The following is a 16,700-nucleotide window of genomic DNA, read 5'->3' as shown; positions in this document are numbered from 1 at the left end:
GCTTCCTTTGGTTGCTTCTGAGGGTCTGTGGGTTCACGGACACTCTGCTTAGGGCAGGATAGCCTCCACCCCAAAGAGGTTCTTGCTAGAGCTTTAATTAAGCAAGATCCCAAGTACACATGAGCAGAGGAGGGGACACCCTTTAGCCTGCCTAGTGATGAAAAAAGCATTGGGGTATTTGCTCCAGTATAGACTTTCTGGGCTAAGCTATCCAGCTCTGTGGTCTGACCTAATCAGTGGTGTTGGCCAGAAGGCTCAGAGGGGCGAGGGGAATGCTAAGCCAGGAGCTCCAAGCATCCTGATGAACTGTGGTGGGTCTTGTGATTGAGCTCCTAACTTACTCACTGCTTTTCCCTGAGTGAAAGTCACCACAAAGCTGCAGAAATCAGCACCCATATGCTGCTATTTAAGACTTTCTAAAGTTCCCTAACCACAGAGCAACCAATGACACACTACCTTTCAGCTTCACGGGGCTGGACATTTGTTCAGATATCAGTAAATGGCCTTTGATACTAGTTGTAGGAAAAAGAAAAGGATAAAAACTTGTATCAGTTATTTTTGATTGACTAAACATCACATTACACCTCGCCTGGTTTTCAGAAAGGCCATGCGAATTGCATGTGTGTGTATGTGTGCAGGGGGGCGGGACACACACTAATATCTTACGACACTATTCTTTTTTCATCAGTGCCTTCATTTCCATTCAGGGCCTGACATAAGCTCCTTTACCATGAAAACTGTTTCTGCGCATGCAATTTAAGGGCTAAATGAGAGCAAAGACGAAGTTATGTGGGTTGGGATGGGGTGGGGGAGGGGTGAGGAGACAACAAAGGCAGCGTTAGCTCACGGTCATTGACAAAGGCAGAGAACCACGTGTTCGGTAAGTGAACGTTAAGAATCCTTCAGCCCGAAGACAAATCACTCCTGCACCAAGATGCCCTAAGGAGATTCCCATTGGCCCTCAGCCCCTTGTTTCTGGAACAGAGCCATGGTCACGTGAGCGCAGTCAACTAGGGAGTCTCACAGGGAGCCAACGGAATGGCCCTGACGCCTAAAGGGTTCTGTGGGCGCTGGTCGCCCCGTGCCAAGGATGAATGCCGAATGGGAGAGGGACAGTAAGCACATGCACACGTCCTGCGGCACAAACAGGAGGGCCGTGAAGCCAGCCGGCTTACCGCCATCGTAGTTCAGCGTGGCGAAGTTGGCCTGCTTCTCCGCACAGCCGGCACTGTTGCAAACCCTCATCTGCAGCTCATACCAGGTGGCTTCTTGAAGGTCGTACAAAATGTACGACTTGGAGAGAGAGGTCCGCTGAGCCGTGGTCCAGACTGTGGTCCCAAAGGGTCTGTACTCAAGTGTGAAGGAGGTGATGGGACAGCCGCCATCATTCCAGCCAATGAGGTTCAGCCTCACGCGTGTGGTGTTGATGCTGGCGAAGAGCTCTTGCTCCTTGGAGAACTGGGGCTCTGAGGGGGAAGACACAGTGGGGGGGTCAGCTCATGGGATACACCATGAAGCCTGTCAGAGCAGTCACACAGCTTCTTTTGGCTGCCTTCCCCACCTGGGGGAAGAGTTCGGCCCAAGTCTGGATCATAGGCCACTTGCAATGTGTCCGCTATTTATAGGGACCTATGGACCAATGGGCAGTCTCCAACCATAATAACCTGGGTGTGAGAGGGAAAACTGGGTGGGTAGGGGTTATTTTTGTGTAACTTAGAGCTCTTGAAGAACAGTGCTATTTTCATGAATGTGTTTCCTTGAGTGGTTCTCTTTCTTTTCTTAATGTTTATTTATCTGAGAGAGAGCGTGTGCAAGAGAGTGCAGGGGAGGGGCAGAGAGAGAGAGAGAGAGGGAACGAGAGAGAGTCCTAAGCAGGTTCCATACTCAGCACGGAGCCTGATGTGGGGCTCGATCTCACAACTGTGAGATCATGACCTGAGCCACAATCAAGAGTCAGGTGCTTAACCGACTGAGCCACCCAGGAGCCCCTCCTTGAGTGGTTCTGAAGGAATCAGTGTTGTGTATCGAGCTGACCTGTTTCTACTCTCATGGGGACAGATCTGACTCAAGAGAAGTCTAGTTGAATTTGGGAAGTGCAAGCAGGTATCCCTTGCTATCCAAGCACTTCCTGCTGGAGCCCAGAGCCTAATGGATATATTTCTGCATAAATCAATACCTCACCCTTTGAACCCTGGCCGCATCTTATCTGCAACTCTGGTGCCAGATCCAAAGAGCGCCTTTGTCTTCCCATCTCTACCTCTTTTGCCATCCCGTGCACCAGATGGGAGTCAGATGTGAGGGGGAGCCACAAAGACTCTCTCTTCACTGCCTCACCTACACCCAAGTGCCACTGTACCCCTCCTCTTACTGGTGTCCCCAGATTGCAATTACACCACCGAGTGTTGTTTTCCTCTTGGGGTTCATCTCCTCCAACGTCCATGTTTCAGATTAAAAACCAATTCACATTAAAGGTCAATAGTCTATCCCACTCACTTCCCACCTGAAAAGGGGGAGGCCTCTGAGGCAATGTGAAAAGTTCTGGATACAGGGGTCATGGGTGACTGAGGAAGAAGATCACACCAGAAGAAGGTGACAGGGCAAATGTCTTATTTCATGGCCACCCAGCCGGGGCACTTTATGTTGGCACCAAAGCCCTTGATCTTCAACTGCTACTCCTTTTCTCCACTGCAAATGAGATAGTGAAAAAAGAGAACCAGGGTATTCTCTGAAGACTGGCCACCTCTCTCATTGCACTGTAACACTTCCAGACCTGTTTCGGGAACCACAAGGTTCAAACTCACAACCGAGCGTGCAAATATATGATGCATCTTTTGGGATTCTGATCCCCCATTCGATCTCGAAGACAGGAAATGTAGAAACCAGAAGGCATACGTACCTTTCCCCAGCGTTTTCGCTTCTATGATTTCACTTATGCGTCCTGGTCCCACTCCATTCTGTGCAGTAAGAGTGAACTTGTACCAAGTACCACACTTCAGGTTTTCCAGGCGGTAAGAGCGCTCACTTGGGCTGATTGGAAAACTTCCCCACTGCTCGCTGTTGTCCTCAGAGTACTGCAATATGTATCCTACAGAAAGCACGAGATATTTAAAGGAGCGTTATTTCCGTTCTCCTAGAAGCTGGTGGATGTTTGCATTTTGTATGGGGTGAAAGTTCTCAGAATTCACACATCTTTGGAAGAGAACATCTGAAGTCTCCCTGATGCAGGAAATTGAACCTAGGCTAGGAGGAGTGCCATGATGATGTTTTCATTAGTAGTTAGGCCATACCCGACATTACTATAGTGTATTGCTAAGTGGGATCGTGAAAATAAAACCACTTTCTCCCCATTTCCTTTTAAATGGTGTAGTGGGGGCTCCTGGGTGTCTCAGTCAGTTAAGCATCCAACTTCGGCTCAGGTCATGATCTTACGGTTCGTGGGTTTGAGCTCCAGCTTGGAGCCTGGAGCCTGCTTGGGATTCTGTGTCTCCCTCTCTCTGGCCCTTCCCCCCTCACAATCTGTCTTTCTCCTCCTCTCTCTCTTTCTCAGAAATAAAATACATCATTAAAAAAAATTTAAGAAAAAAAAAGGTGGCACGGGCAGCAGGGAGTAGGCACGAAATCTCTAGACATCTGGCTTCAGAGCACACGTGCCTGAATCCTGGGCTATCATCATGATCGGTAGCTGAATTATTTTCAAGAGAACCAAAGCTCTGGAAAAGCTGGACCGATGTGATCAAGGGGGTAGGAATCTCATCCACGAACCCCTACCCAGTCCACAACAAAGGGAACCGGCTCTAAATCCTGTAGCCATCCCAACACTTCAATGGCAACCTGCTTCTCCTTGTCTGAAAAACCCTTCCAACAGTTCATCTCCACACATGACCACTATTACCTGCACTCATACTACCACAAACATCAACCGTCCATCTCTTGAGTGCTCACCATGTGCCATTCGTTGGCCTCACCCCGTTCCTCTCATTACCTCACCTGGACCTCTGAGACAGTGATTGTCTCCACAGTGAGACGAGGACCCTGAAGTCCAGAGAGGTTAGGGGACTATCCTAGAGCCCCATCAGTAAGATTCAAAACCCACCTCAGACTCCGAAGCCAGCACTCCTGGCCCTTGTGATCACCGAGGCATTCCTCCTTGGTTTGGCCTTCACCCCTGTTGCCCCAGCCAATTCCCGGGGTCAAACATGTCTGGTTTTCTCTGTCCCTGTCTCCTCCACGTTCATACCCTGACAACCCAGGTACCAGTCTGCCTGGTGCATGGTGCCTCCACACCAGTGGGCTTGTATCTTCCTCCAGCCTGTGGGGCTCTATTTTTAACACAGGCAAGACACTTCTCAGCTCCGCGCTACAGAGGTTCCTAACCCCACATTGGCAGCATTAAGTGTTTTGCAGACCTCCCACATGGAGGTCCCCTGTCCTCGATTCTTCCTTCTGGGGTCAGGATCTGCAACCTCCCTGTTCTTTGCTCCTTCCTTCCCCTCTGGTCCTCTGCATCCTTGGGGTCCCTCTTCCTTTCCCAGCCTTCTTTTCTCTTTGAGGGTTCCTATCTGCACCCCTCAAATCTCCTTCAGTACCTGACAGGTGGCTGAGGGTTTGTGTTCCCCATGCTCCCAACATCATTTCTTGGCTTCCCCTCCAGCCCTGCCCAAACCACCTCCTTGCTGCCCTGGACATAACCAGGAGTATACTTTCCTTCTAATTTCCTCCATCCAAATCACATCTGGGAAGATTTTATAACCCTTGGCAATGGGATCCCCTGTGCCAATGGCTTTGGCCACCACTGTGTTTCAGGGACCCCCATTTGTCTTTGTTTGGAAATTCTTCATTATTAAAATTGGCTTCATCTCCAAGACCTTCCACTCTGACACTTTCTGTACTACCTCTCCCCTGCTCTCACGCTTACAGAACCAAAACTTCATTTCATTTGAGATTGGGGTCCTAGAATTCCTTGAACTCTTACCTCAATGCCCCATTTTTTCCCCCATAACAATGTTCTCTAACCAGGCTAGAATCTTCAGGAGGCCATTTTCACCAGGAACTTGGTTTCACTCACTCTTATGACTTCTGGCCACACTTACTGGGTCAGTCATCAGCTCTGGTAACCTGAGATCCACTTTTCCTCCCAGCTGTCCGGCACCACTTGAGGAAGTCATTAAACTGAAAATTGTGACCATCACAATTTGGGCTATTTATCTGCAGCTGGGGCCTCGTTCCCTCTTGGCAATGACTTTGTTGGTCTATTAATGACTCCCTGTGCATTTCACATGGCAGCTGTTACAAATCTTCCTCACTTCCCTACACTCCCTCAAAACCACAAACACATCCTCACTACCCAATAAGCCAAGTGGTATTTTTTTAAAGGGAAGATCCTCCCTTTCACTCAGTGGAGAGCTGATAAATGTTTAACAACTGGCTGTTCAAAAAGAAAGAAAGAAAGAGAGAGAGAGAGAGAGAAATAAAGGAAGGAAGAAAGGAAGGAAGAGAAAGAAAGAAAGAAAGAAAGAAAGAAAGAGAAATGAAGGAAGAAAGGAAGGAAGGAAGAAAGAGAAAGAAAGAAAGAAATAAAGAAGGAAAGGAAGAAAGGAAGGAAGGAAGAGAAAGAAAGAAAAAGAGAAAGAAAGAAATGAAGGAAGAAAGAAAGGAAGGAAGAGAAAGAAAGAAAGAAAAAGAAAGAAAGAAAGAAAGAAAGGAAGGAAGAAAGGAAGGAAGGAAGGAAGGAAGGGAAAGAAAGAAAGGAAGAAAGAAAAAGAAAGGAAGGAAGAAAGGAAGGAAGGAAGAAAGGAAGGAAGGAAGGAAGGAAGGGAAAGAAAGAAAGGAAGAAAGAAAAAGAAATGAAGGAAGAAAGGAAGGAAGGAAGAAAGGAAGGAAGAGAAAGAAAGAAAGAGAAAGAAAGAAAGAAAGAAAGGAAGGAAGGAAGAGAAAGAAAGAAAGAGAAAGAAAGAAAGAAAGGAAGGAAGGAAGGAAGAGAAAGAAAGAAAGGAAGAAAGAAAAAGAAATGAAGGAAGAAAGGAAGGAAGAGAAAGAAAGAGAGAAAGAAAGAAAGAAAGGAAGAAAGGAAGGAAGGAAGAGAAAGAAAGGAAGAAAGAAAAAGAAATGAAGGAAGAAAGGAAGGAAGAAAGGAAGGGAGAGAAAGAAAGAAAGAAAGAAAGAAAGAAAGGAAGAAAGAAAAAGAAATGAAGGAAGAAAGGAAGGAAGGAAGAGAAAGAAAGAAAAAGAGAAAGAAAAAGAATGGAAGGAAGGAAGGAAGAGAAAGAAAAAGAGAAAGAAAGAAAGAATGGAAGGAAGGAAGGAAGAAAGGAAGGAAGGAAGAAAGAGAAAGAAAGAAAGAAAGAAAGAAAGAAAGAAAGAAAGAAAGAAAGAAAGAAAGAAAGAAATGGAGCCCTAACCAGTAGCATTTCTGATTTCTGTGGTGTATAAAGATCCCCAGCCTGGGTGTAGTCAGTAAGTGCAAGGTGGGGAAGAGATAAGACGGCTTGCTCTTGTGAGTTGGAAGGAGCTGACTCCAGCATCCCACTGGTTTTGCCCTGAAATGGCCCCTATTTCCAATTGTCTGCTCCTTACTCAGAAGAAGGGATGGTCTCTGCTTTTGGAAATCCAAGCCGGCTACCCCCTCCCATGTGCTCTAGGACTAGCCCCCCACCCCTGTGCATCTTCAGTCTGTTCCTCTGGATTCTCTTCCTTTCCCGGGGCCACAGCTTGCTTAGAGTGATGCTCTCCCAGCTTCATGCCGGCTAGAAATATCACGCTACTTTGTTCCTCAGGACAAACATCCTTTACTCTTTTCTGCTATGGACTAATTGCAAAAGCTTTGTGCAAATAGATCATTTCCCATATAAATTCTAGGTTCTCCATCTTTCCGTGTTTTAGAAGTTAGAACAAAAACTGTGGTTATTTGAATGAATGACTGAGTACAAGAGTGAATGAATGACGGAGTGTTGACAACATGGGGAAGAAACAGTATGCGGAATCTTGGGGGAGAGATTACCAAATTCTTTCTTTCTCTTCTGCCTTTGTTAATCTTTCACTCAAATTGGATGCATAATGATAAGTTTGTGAATGAGATGCCTTGGATGGATGATGAGTTTCGGTACATACCATAAAAATAGATGTGTGGCTTGCTGTTGAGGTAGTGGGAGAATTAATTATAACTAACAGATAACGATTACTTGATGAAGATGTGTCACTTGTTGGCCTGGGGATAATGACAATTAATGACTGTGGACAACCTACTGCTTATTACCTCTGATGGAACTGCCCCCATTGTCTCCAGGGAGCCACGAGAGGGTAATGGAAGAAGACGTTGTTTTGGACACTGTAAGCCGAGGCTGATCAGGTGGAACTAGATAGGGAACAGTTTTTAGGAAACAAGAATCAGTTTTTCACATCTTTTATCTGCTTTAACAGCCATTTACCAAATCATTTTTAACAACCATTTATTAAAGAAGTGTTTTAGGGTGCCAAAATACGCAATTCACTTCTGTCAGAGTGTCTATTTAGTCGATGTCCTGGGTTAAAGAGATAGAGCAGACTGAATCTATTACTTAACGGAAAACCACATGTCTACTTGGATTTATATCTAACACATTTCTGCTCGGATTCCTTGAATTTCTGAGTTGTTCATCGCTGACTGAAATCTTCTTGCACCTTACTAAGGATGCATGCATTACTCTGAATTTCAGCCATGATTCAAGTGAGAAAGATAAGTGGCACCCACTTAGCTGTTCTGTTCTCAGGGAGGGGGAGGGGGAGGCGAGACTGGCTAGTGAGAAAAAGAACTGCAAAAATTTCCACTTTTTAAGCTACCCTTCCAAGATGTCACACACACACACACACACACACACACCTCTGAAAATCAAAGGCGTGCCATTGAGTGGCTACACAAGAACTTGCATACTCATACAAGGTTTGAAGAATACATAACTTGCAACCAATGGACCTCAATATTCTTTTGGATCAGCACCGAAGACAGAACCATGGAAGAAATTCAGAATCATGTTATCCAAATGATATAGGAAGCTTCCCGTAAAATGCCCATCTCTTTTCTTCTGAGAGAGGCCCATATGTATTGAAGGTGGGGAAAACTGCAGATCGACTTTGCATCATTTTTTTAAAGTATACTTGCTCTCTTCCCCTCGTCTCTCACTGAGGACGATACTAATTTTATTGTTACTCGCCGTGATTTATTAATGTGACACCACTTAAATCCAAAGAAGCACACCCTTTGATTTTCCTACTGATAAAGCATCACTGTGCAACCAAACCCGAACCCAGACGGTGACCACTTGGGATTTTACACCTGGCTTTAATTTGACCATCTTGGATTTGTCACGTACTTTTGGTGTCTGGTATCAAGAAAAACCGTATACGCTGTATTAAAAACCCCACTAAATATTATAGCAGTTTGCTTAGTTGGAGTCCTTTTCATGCACACTGCATAGAAAAGTTCAGCCAATTAGCAGATAAAAGACCTCACTTTAGGCCTATCTTTTGTTTATGTCTTCTGGGTTACACTTCCACATATGTAAAGGAAGCCATGCAACTGGCGGACATTGTCAAGATGAACTTTCTCCGCGATGCAAAAATGTTAGTAAAAGATAATAACGATATATCTTTTACCCTTTTTATAGTGTTATCTTTGGGACGATGAACGTTTCTATTTTCTTTGATTGGCAGCATTCCATTTTCCAAAATGAGCATGCATTTATCTATTTTTGTACTAGAAAATAGCAATGAGCTCCTTAGAAAGGCTGGTTTTTAGATCAGGTCGATGTGACTCTTCGCATATAGGCACGCATCTAAAGAAGCCGTTAAAAAGAGTCCCCCGGTTTTGTACCTTGTACTTGTAAATTTAAAATAATCTCATCTGATCCCCAGTTGTTATTGGCGATGCAGCTGTAATAGCCGGAGTCCTCCGCCTTCACGGTTCGGATAACGAAGCTCCCGTTGCTGAAGACGCTTCTCCGCCCATCAACCGTTACCAGGCTGGGTGTCCCGTTACTGCCTCACAGGAAGAAAAGGGCACAGATTAAAGAAATTACAATCCAAATTAGCCGAGACTGGGGAAAAGCATAAAGAGTCTTTTCTGAAGTAGATAACACATTTGGAACTAAACTGTGATTCTATGACATAAACAATCAAACGGCTGAATTTCGTTCTTTGTGAAAAAACAGGCTATGGTGGAAGTTAGCTCTGCGCCGGGGGCTTGGATTCTGGCTCTCACATCTGTCAGGGCCCATCACATCCCTAATGGGTGTCTCTCTCTCTCCTCCACCATGTACGCATGGTGACTTCCTCTTGTAAAAATTCCTTCTGGGACAGAAGTGCCATTTGGACCCAATCGCATAGGGACAACTAAATTTGAGGGTCTCTTGTAGATCTGCTTAAATTCACAGGTGTTGATGATTTTGACAAAGAAAGTGGACTGTGGTCTCTCAAGAGGGTGATGAGTTGGTCTCAGTGTAAAGGGAGCTCCCTGTGATCATAACCATATCCATGGTGGCGACTGTCCAGTCACCTACGGTCACCCTCTCATCAGGCAGAATGCCTCTTGACCGTTGGGAGCTTATTCATTTCCTTGGATTAAGTAATTTTATTTACTTATTTTTTTATTTACTTATTTTTATTTGGATTAACTGATTTTAAAAGAGAGGAGAAAAGTGGTCCCTGGGCCAAGACCATTATTTCAATAGTTTATATCTTTTAAGTGCTTTTCTTTGAAAATCAGCACTCTTCTGAACCCATTTTATATCAAATATCCATGCTCATTAGTGAAGTCTCAGCCCTTTATTTATATTCCAATTTCTTCTTCTGAACATAGAGAAAGCACTTAGAAAAGTTACAGGACAGAACACATCTCACCCACTTTCCCCCTCCTATCTTGGCTGCTATTATTTTAACAGTTACTATTAATGTGGAAAACCAGATTTTCTATTAGTGAAGTCCTAATGCATTCCATTTCTTGAAGTTATTTCTCAGAGCACTGGAGGTAGGGTTAGTTGGACCATTATCTCAGAAGGAGAAAAATGGCCACCCGATCTCATATGAGGGTGGGAGTGTTCATCTTGGTTATAGAGGAAATTTACATGATGAAGTGCAGAGATCATTGGGTTGGTTAGACTATTTTCTTCTCAAGCATTCTCTTATGAATTGAAAGGCTCTGAATTTACAGAAGATTGATACAATACACCAGACCCTTTTGGTGCTGAAGCCGAGATTCTGCCCCCTACCCCAACTTCCTCTCCATCAGAAGACTTGATGTCTCCTGGAATTTTCCTGGAGAATTAGAATTAGACCACTAGCCCCATCCTGGTATGTCTGATGTACTGTCTTAGAGTTTCACTAAAGGCATACATTAGGTTACTGGTTACCTGTCTTTCATCCATTTTACTGCAGGAGAAGGGTCCCCAACAGCTTTACAAGGTAAGGCGATGTCTTTCATCCATGGGGTAGTCACTGTGCCACTGAAGGTCAGGATTCGTGCCGGAGCTGGAGCACCAAACACAGCAGAAGTCCATTGCACCATGGCTTTAGTGACATAAAGGCCAAAATGACCTTTCCCAATATAGTAACACCCCCTACAAGGGTGAATGCAGCACAGCCAACTGATGTCACACCTGTCAACACTATTCCCTGGTACCAGGATGTGTATAAAGGATTGTCTTTGGAAGAACATACACATACCTGAAAAATCCCTACTGGAGCATTTTCCCCTCCTATTGACTAAATGTGAGGAGCCGAAATTAAATATTTGGGTCTTCATAAGCCCAGCAGCCCCAAGCTGTGTTTTCTATGAGCCCAATTATTTGTCAAGGCACGTTATTAAGCAATTTATCTCAACACCAAAAATGCACATTCAATATACTTTTAATATCGGAGAGAATAGACAATACAGGGCATAAAGCCCCAAAAGATGGAGAGGTAAAACCAGAACAACTTCTATTTATCAATTCTGTGGTACTTTCCTGGCTTTATTGTATCAATTTGGTCTTCGGCACAAACGTTAAGGACAGCGAATGTTTTCAGAGTGGCTTCTCTCGAGGAACACTGTTTGATTGGGACGGTGATTCAGATGCTCCAACAGAAGCATCTGCCAGAGGCATCTGGTATCGGCACGGTCCCAAAGCAGCAGGAGTAGACAGGAGAGAGCCCGGGTGCACCTGTGTCGGCAGGGGCCTCCGTGAAGACCGAGGAGCTGGCCCTGACAGGTTCCTAGCGCTATCTTCTTGAGTGAGACACGGAAGCTGACCCCAAGACATAAGTCTTCCAGAAGCGAAACAATGTGCCCCACCTTTGCCACATGTCGGGATGCTGCTTTCTGGGACACACCCTCTGGAAGCTCAGCCAGCCCAGACACATAGACACAGAGACCACATATGGAAGGTAGCCCCAGTCTGGTTCTAGACTCGTAAAGATTGGACCAGTGTTGGGACCCTGAATCATCTGAGACTTGAGGGTCTGGACTGGCCAATGGGCATGGGGAGCAGGCTCTCCAGGAAAGCCCTAGAATTTTAGGAAATATGGAGTCAAGTCATTACAGAGGCATCCTGGTCTAGAACACCAGCCTTGGTCATTAAGGTCTACCGAACAACTCTTATTTTCATTGTTCGGAGTGCTGTGGGCCAGAACTGAAACGACATGCTGGTGGGTTCAGAAGCTGAGCCTGTTTTGTGCAGCAAATATTACAGCAAGGTCTTCCTCCTTAGAGCAGAGCCTTCAGAGACGGCTCATGGACGGCACACTTTCTCCATGGTATTCTAAGGTGGAGGCCACTTTTTCAGTCATTGACGTTTTTTAATTTTTTATTGTAACAAAAATATTTTGGTCAGGTCGCATTGAACTTCTGGCATTGGTGGTGTGGCATGCTCCATTTCAAGCCCTTCAGACCATCTTTTTATAGGATGAGGAGTATTTTTGCAGCAAAATTGGGATGATCAGGAAATCCAGCTAGAGGTAGGGACTTCCAAGCTTTTGAACATCCCCCTTCCTACTGTAAGGAACAAACCACATGTTGAATCCAAAAGTTATACACGTATTGGGATGTGAGTGAAAACAAAGTGCCCCAAATTAATACTTGCCATGTTTCATGCATTCCAATCTTTTGTACTTTTCTCCTTTCAAGTCAGTCTAGACTATCTGACTCTATTCCATTTTAGTGCTGTCATGTGTTGGCTATAACCCTTAAAATCAATTCCAGGCCTTATGAATAATTTCCCATCAGCATTTTGAGAAACAGAGGCCAGAACCACTTCGTCTTGAAGCCCGACACACCCAGTGTGTAGAATTAATGCCCATTGGGGGCGGCTGGAAGGTCAAGGGTCCTCATCTGAAATTCCAAGACTAATAAGCTACAGAGCTCACCAGAACTGGTTTTCAAATGGGCACAGGCAATAGAATCATCTAGAATCTCTGTTAGAAATGCAGATTCCTATGCTGACCTGTGACTCAATGGCTCTTTGATGGGTTTAAGGAGTCTTAACTCGCACCTCAGGTGATTCCGAGAATCAATCCACCTGCACCTGGACGTCCTTCCTGGGTCCTGTACTGCTCGACCCTGGCCCTGGGCTCCTTCGGGATGGTGTTCCTCCGGGACTGGGTCCATGTCTCCGTTCTGCCACTTGATCTGCTAAACAGCAGTCCTCTCTGCGGGGACTCTGGAGTCCCAAACTCTAGAGTTTGGACTTTGCTTCCCACCGACAGATTTGCACTGATGCTGCCTGCATCCATCTCCCAGCAATGACAGGATAACCCGGACCAGTCTCCTTGAGCTGCCGGAAGCTTCACCTCTCCAGCTTGATCCTGTCAGCCTTTGTGGTTTGCCAGTGTCTGGGGCTTCTGGGTGGAGCTTTTTATCTAGAACATCTGCTCCGTGCCTGAGAGGTTCCTTAGCTCAGTCCCTTTTTGGAAAACCCATCTGGATCAAGCCTAACTCTGAGGGAACCCCACTTGAACATGAGAAGCTGAACATTTCTGGAGAAATCCATACAACAGAGAATTTAGGACCCACCAAACATTTACAATCACCGACCTCGGCTGACCTGTCCGCTCTCCCTTCCAATCTTACTGTTTTGTTAGTAAGTTCCTTCCCGCTTCTCTGCAGTGATGATTTCCTACTGTCCTTCCTTTTCTCAAACTCCTTTCTCCACCACACCCCAAATTGCCTAATGCTTGGCAGAGGAAATAGAAAACCCAGGTTGGGAACTCTGCATTTCCTGTCACCAAACCTATAAGCCCCCTTGGCCTTCTTCCTCCAAACCTCAGCCCTGTGGCCTCCTGGATTATCACCTCCCCCTCTCCACTTGGGTTTTCCCATCACCATACAAACATATTCTGCTGGCTGACACATTAGCCCACAGTGAAACCAGAGCCTTTCCTTGGGTGAGACCCATCCTCACTCTGGCCTGTGGCTTCTTCCAGGTGGTGTGTGTTTTTGGAGAACTTTCTGCCAAGCAGACCTGTTCCCTCACCTCCCATCTACTCTGTCCCCTCAACCAGCTCCCATCCCCAGGAAACTGCTTTCAAGGTCAGCGAGGTTGTGTGGCCAACCCAAGGGCACTTCTAGTCTTGTTTGCCTTGACCTCCTAGCAGCTGCTGCCATGGCAGACCACTCCCTCCTTTCCGAAACATCTCTGTTATTCCTGGCCTTATGCTCCTGGTTCTTCTTGCTGTCTTCCCTCGCCCCTTCCTCTCTGGCATCCCCTGTGCCTCACCCTCCCCAGAGAAAGCTGGTGTTCTGCAGAGCTACTCCTGGACCTGACTCTGTCTCCCTGGTAGGCTCTTCCCATCCCAGGTATGGGGGTGTCTGAGTGCTGACCCCTCTCCATTTCTGCCTCCTGCCAGATGTCTCTTGAGAAAAAGGACTTTTCCAACCACCTGCCTGACACTGAACACACAGCAGGAGAGAAGAAGTAAAGCCACTGCAGCATTTCATGGGCTGGTTTGCTTTTATCCCATGGTGCAGTCCTTATGTCCACTGATAATCACTGTTGCTAAACGTGAGAGGGTACGTTAGGGGTGGCTGGGTATCATAATCAAAGATTCTAATAGACAAAAAAATCCACGAATTTATTTTCTTCAGCAACAATACATTTACTCTCTAACTGTAATTGTGTTCAAAATGTGACAGTATTCTCCTTTTCCCTCACTACTCTATTCTGCTTCTTTCTTAGTATCACACTAATAAGCACGTTATCATGAGCTCTGAGAGGTAAAATCGGAATCTTGGAGTGTTCTGTTCTCTTTTGGGCACCTAGTAGCCTTGTTAGTAAAACATTGCCAATGTGGTATATTCCAAAATCAGGGGGCACCTCCTGCTGGCCCTGGAATTGTGATGTTAGTACATTTACTTGTGAAAAGTGCTAATATAGCGGTACCCTAAAAACACTGGGTGGGAGCAATACCAGAAGTAGAGTAAGAATATTCTGTGCCTATATGTGCTTTCTAAGGACCAGTATAACATCTCAGTGTGAAGATACCGTATTCATTTTTAGGAACCTTTTGTTCTTTGGGGACTCGGACTTCCCACCATTAATTAAGGTCTTGCTTATAGCAATTCTCTCAATACAAGAAGAACTGACGATTTTCTTATATTCGTAAGTTTCCAGAATGAAATAAACATTTCTCTTTAAGAAATACGATGCTTGATTTTGATGAAAGTAGAACTTCCTTGAGGAGTTACTATGGGGCGATTTTCACTTACCCCAAGGGGTGAGTGGGGGCTCTTTGTCTTTACTTTCCTTAAGGCACTTTGAGTTGTAAAGCCACTAACCCTTGGTGGAGTCTTTTCTGATTTGCACAAAAGCCCAGTGCCAGCTAGCAGCAACCTTATTTCTTACGCTGAAGTGGGATAACACGTGATGTTCTGGTTTTCTGGGGATTTTTAGGGCACCGTAAGCTTTATTTCTGATAGAACAGGGATTTAAAAACAGTCCAATTACGATGGGAAATGAGGTCTTTTCTACAGTGGCACACCTTTAGCTAATGGCTCTACCGTGATGATTTCACTGCTGTTTCCTCTCCCAGCTGAAGTCACCGCGACCACCCAGACGCTGTACTGACGGTTCCGACTCAGGTTGGGAATTCTGTAGGAAAATGAGTCAGGAGAGGCTTCAAACTCGCTGATCACCTGTGGAAGGAGACATAAATGTTCCCACATTCAAGGAGGCAAATGGCACAAAGGGATTTCCTAAAGGCGTGGTTACCAACATATTATCTATCCTCAGAAACAAAAGTCACCACTAATCCTTTTCTAAAAGGCTGGGATGTATTGATATTGATACTGATATTGATATTGACATCTCACATATACACATAGAGAGTTTACATTTCTCTATGCAGCCGCTTTGGCAGCCACCAATGAGTAATTTAGCCATTTATATGATGGGTCATGGCCCAAATGCTTTTGGCTGAGATACAGTAACAAAAACAGATTTTCCCTCCGACCCCAAACAACCAGAGAACACACAGAGTGTAACCACAGTCTCAAAGGTATTGCCTAAGGTAATGAAGGACAGAACTCTCTGAGATGTGGAAAACAAACGAAGTAAGCCTATGATTGCCGAATTTTTACGTTTTTGTGAGTCTCCAGGCTGTGGCGCAGAGAAGGAGTCCAGGAGGAGCCCAGCAGCTTCCCTGAGTTAAGGATTCTCACCTGAGAGACTGAGAAGAGGCTGGTGTTCACAGGATAGAGCTACACAGAGAGAGCACTCTGGGACTCTGAAGACGGTCCCACCTGGGTATGCTGCCAAGCAGATCTGTGAAGGTATTCGAGTAAACTACCAGAAACTAGGGAAACAACTACCTGAATGGATTGGAGGTCAAGGTGCCCAGCATTCATACAGGGTTGGGAATAGTGCCTGTTCCACCAGCCGGATTAGAAGCCCTCAAGATTCCCAGGGCACTGGATGCACCGCATAAGGGTCTTACCTCGGTGGTGGGGAATAATTAGGTCTAGACTGAACACCACACTGGTATGGCCTAACAAATGTTAAAAGCAAAATTCATATAGATGATATTGTCACTAACTAACTTAACTGCATCCCAGAACGAAAGTCAGAATATTTATAGCAGTGAAAATATCCAGTACAAGACAAGGTGAATTTTGTAATGTTTGACATCCCGTAAAATTTTTCCAGATATGAGCAGCCCAAATATCCATCGATTGGTGAATGGACGCATAAACAAAATGTGTTGTATCCACACAACGAAGTATTATTCAACAATAGAAAGAAATGAAGTACGAATACGTGTTTAACTTGGATAAATCTTGAAAATACTATACTAAGTGAGAAAAGTCAACCACAAAAGATTACATACTTATGATTCCCTTTTTACAAAATTTCCAGAATAGTCAAATCCAGAGAGACAGAAAGTACACTAGCAGCTGTCAGGGGCAGAGTAGAGTTGGGACAGAATGGGGAATGACTGCTGTAGGATATAGGGTTCCTTTCTGGGATGATGATAAATGTTCTAACATTAGATAATAGTCGGGGTTGTGTAACTCTGTGAATATGCAAAGAGCCACTGATTTGAACACTTTAAAAGCATGAATTTTTTTATATGTGACTTATATCTCAAAAAAGCTGTTAGAAAAAAAAATTCAGGAATGGAAAAAACCAGAGAAACATTTCTTTCATAAAGAAAATGTAATTCAATCAATCCTAATTGATCCATAATTGACCTAGATATTAAAT

General features: G+C 44.9%; 1 protein-coding gene across 1 annotated transcript in view; it reads right to left on the bottom strand.

The window, feature by feature from the left end:
- Positions 1 to 8,883: 8,883 nt before the first annotated feature.
- Positions 8,884 to 16,700, bottom strand: part of DSCAM (DS cell adhesion molecule) — a 693,896-nt gene continuing 686,079 nt past the window's right edge. Inside the window, exons 21-23 of the mRNA XM_053220540.1 lie at positions 14,980 to 15,133; positions 10,380 to 10,497; positions 8,884 to 9,013 (exon numbers count right to left, since the gene is read on the bottom strand). Of these exons, the coding sequence (XP_053076515.1) occupies positions 9,007 to 9,013; positions 10,380 to 10,497; positions 14,980 to 15,133 (279 nt within the window). The 3' untranslated portion in view covers positions 8,884 to 9,006. The remainder of the gene's footprint in view (positions 9,014 to 10,379; positions 10,498 to 14,979; positions 15,134 to 16,700) is intronic.

The sequence above is a fragment of the Acinonyx jubatus genome, chromosome C2 (genome assembly GCF_027475565.1).
Source record: "Acinonyx jubatus isolate Ajub_Pintada_27869175 chromosome C2, VMU_Ajub_asm_v1.0, whole genome shotgun sequence".
Classification (NCBI taxonomy): domain Eukaryota; kingdom Metazoa; phylum Chordata; class Mammalia; order Carnivora; family Felidae; genus Acinonyx; species Acinonyx jubatus.
The sequence above is the reverse complement of the archived record's forward strand: the minus strand, read 5'-3'. Positions and strand labels throughout refer to the sequence as shown.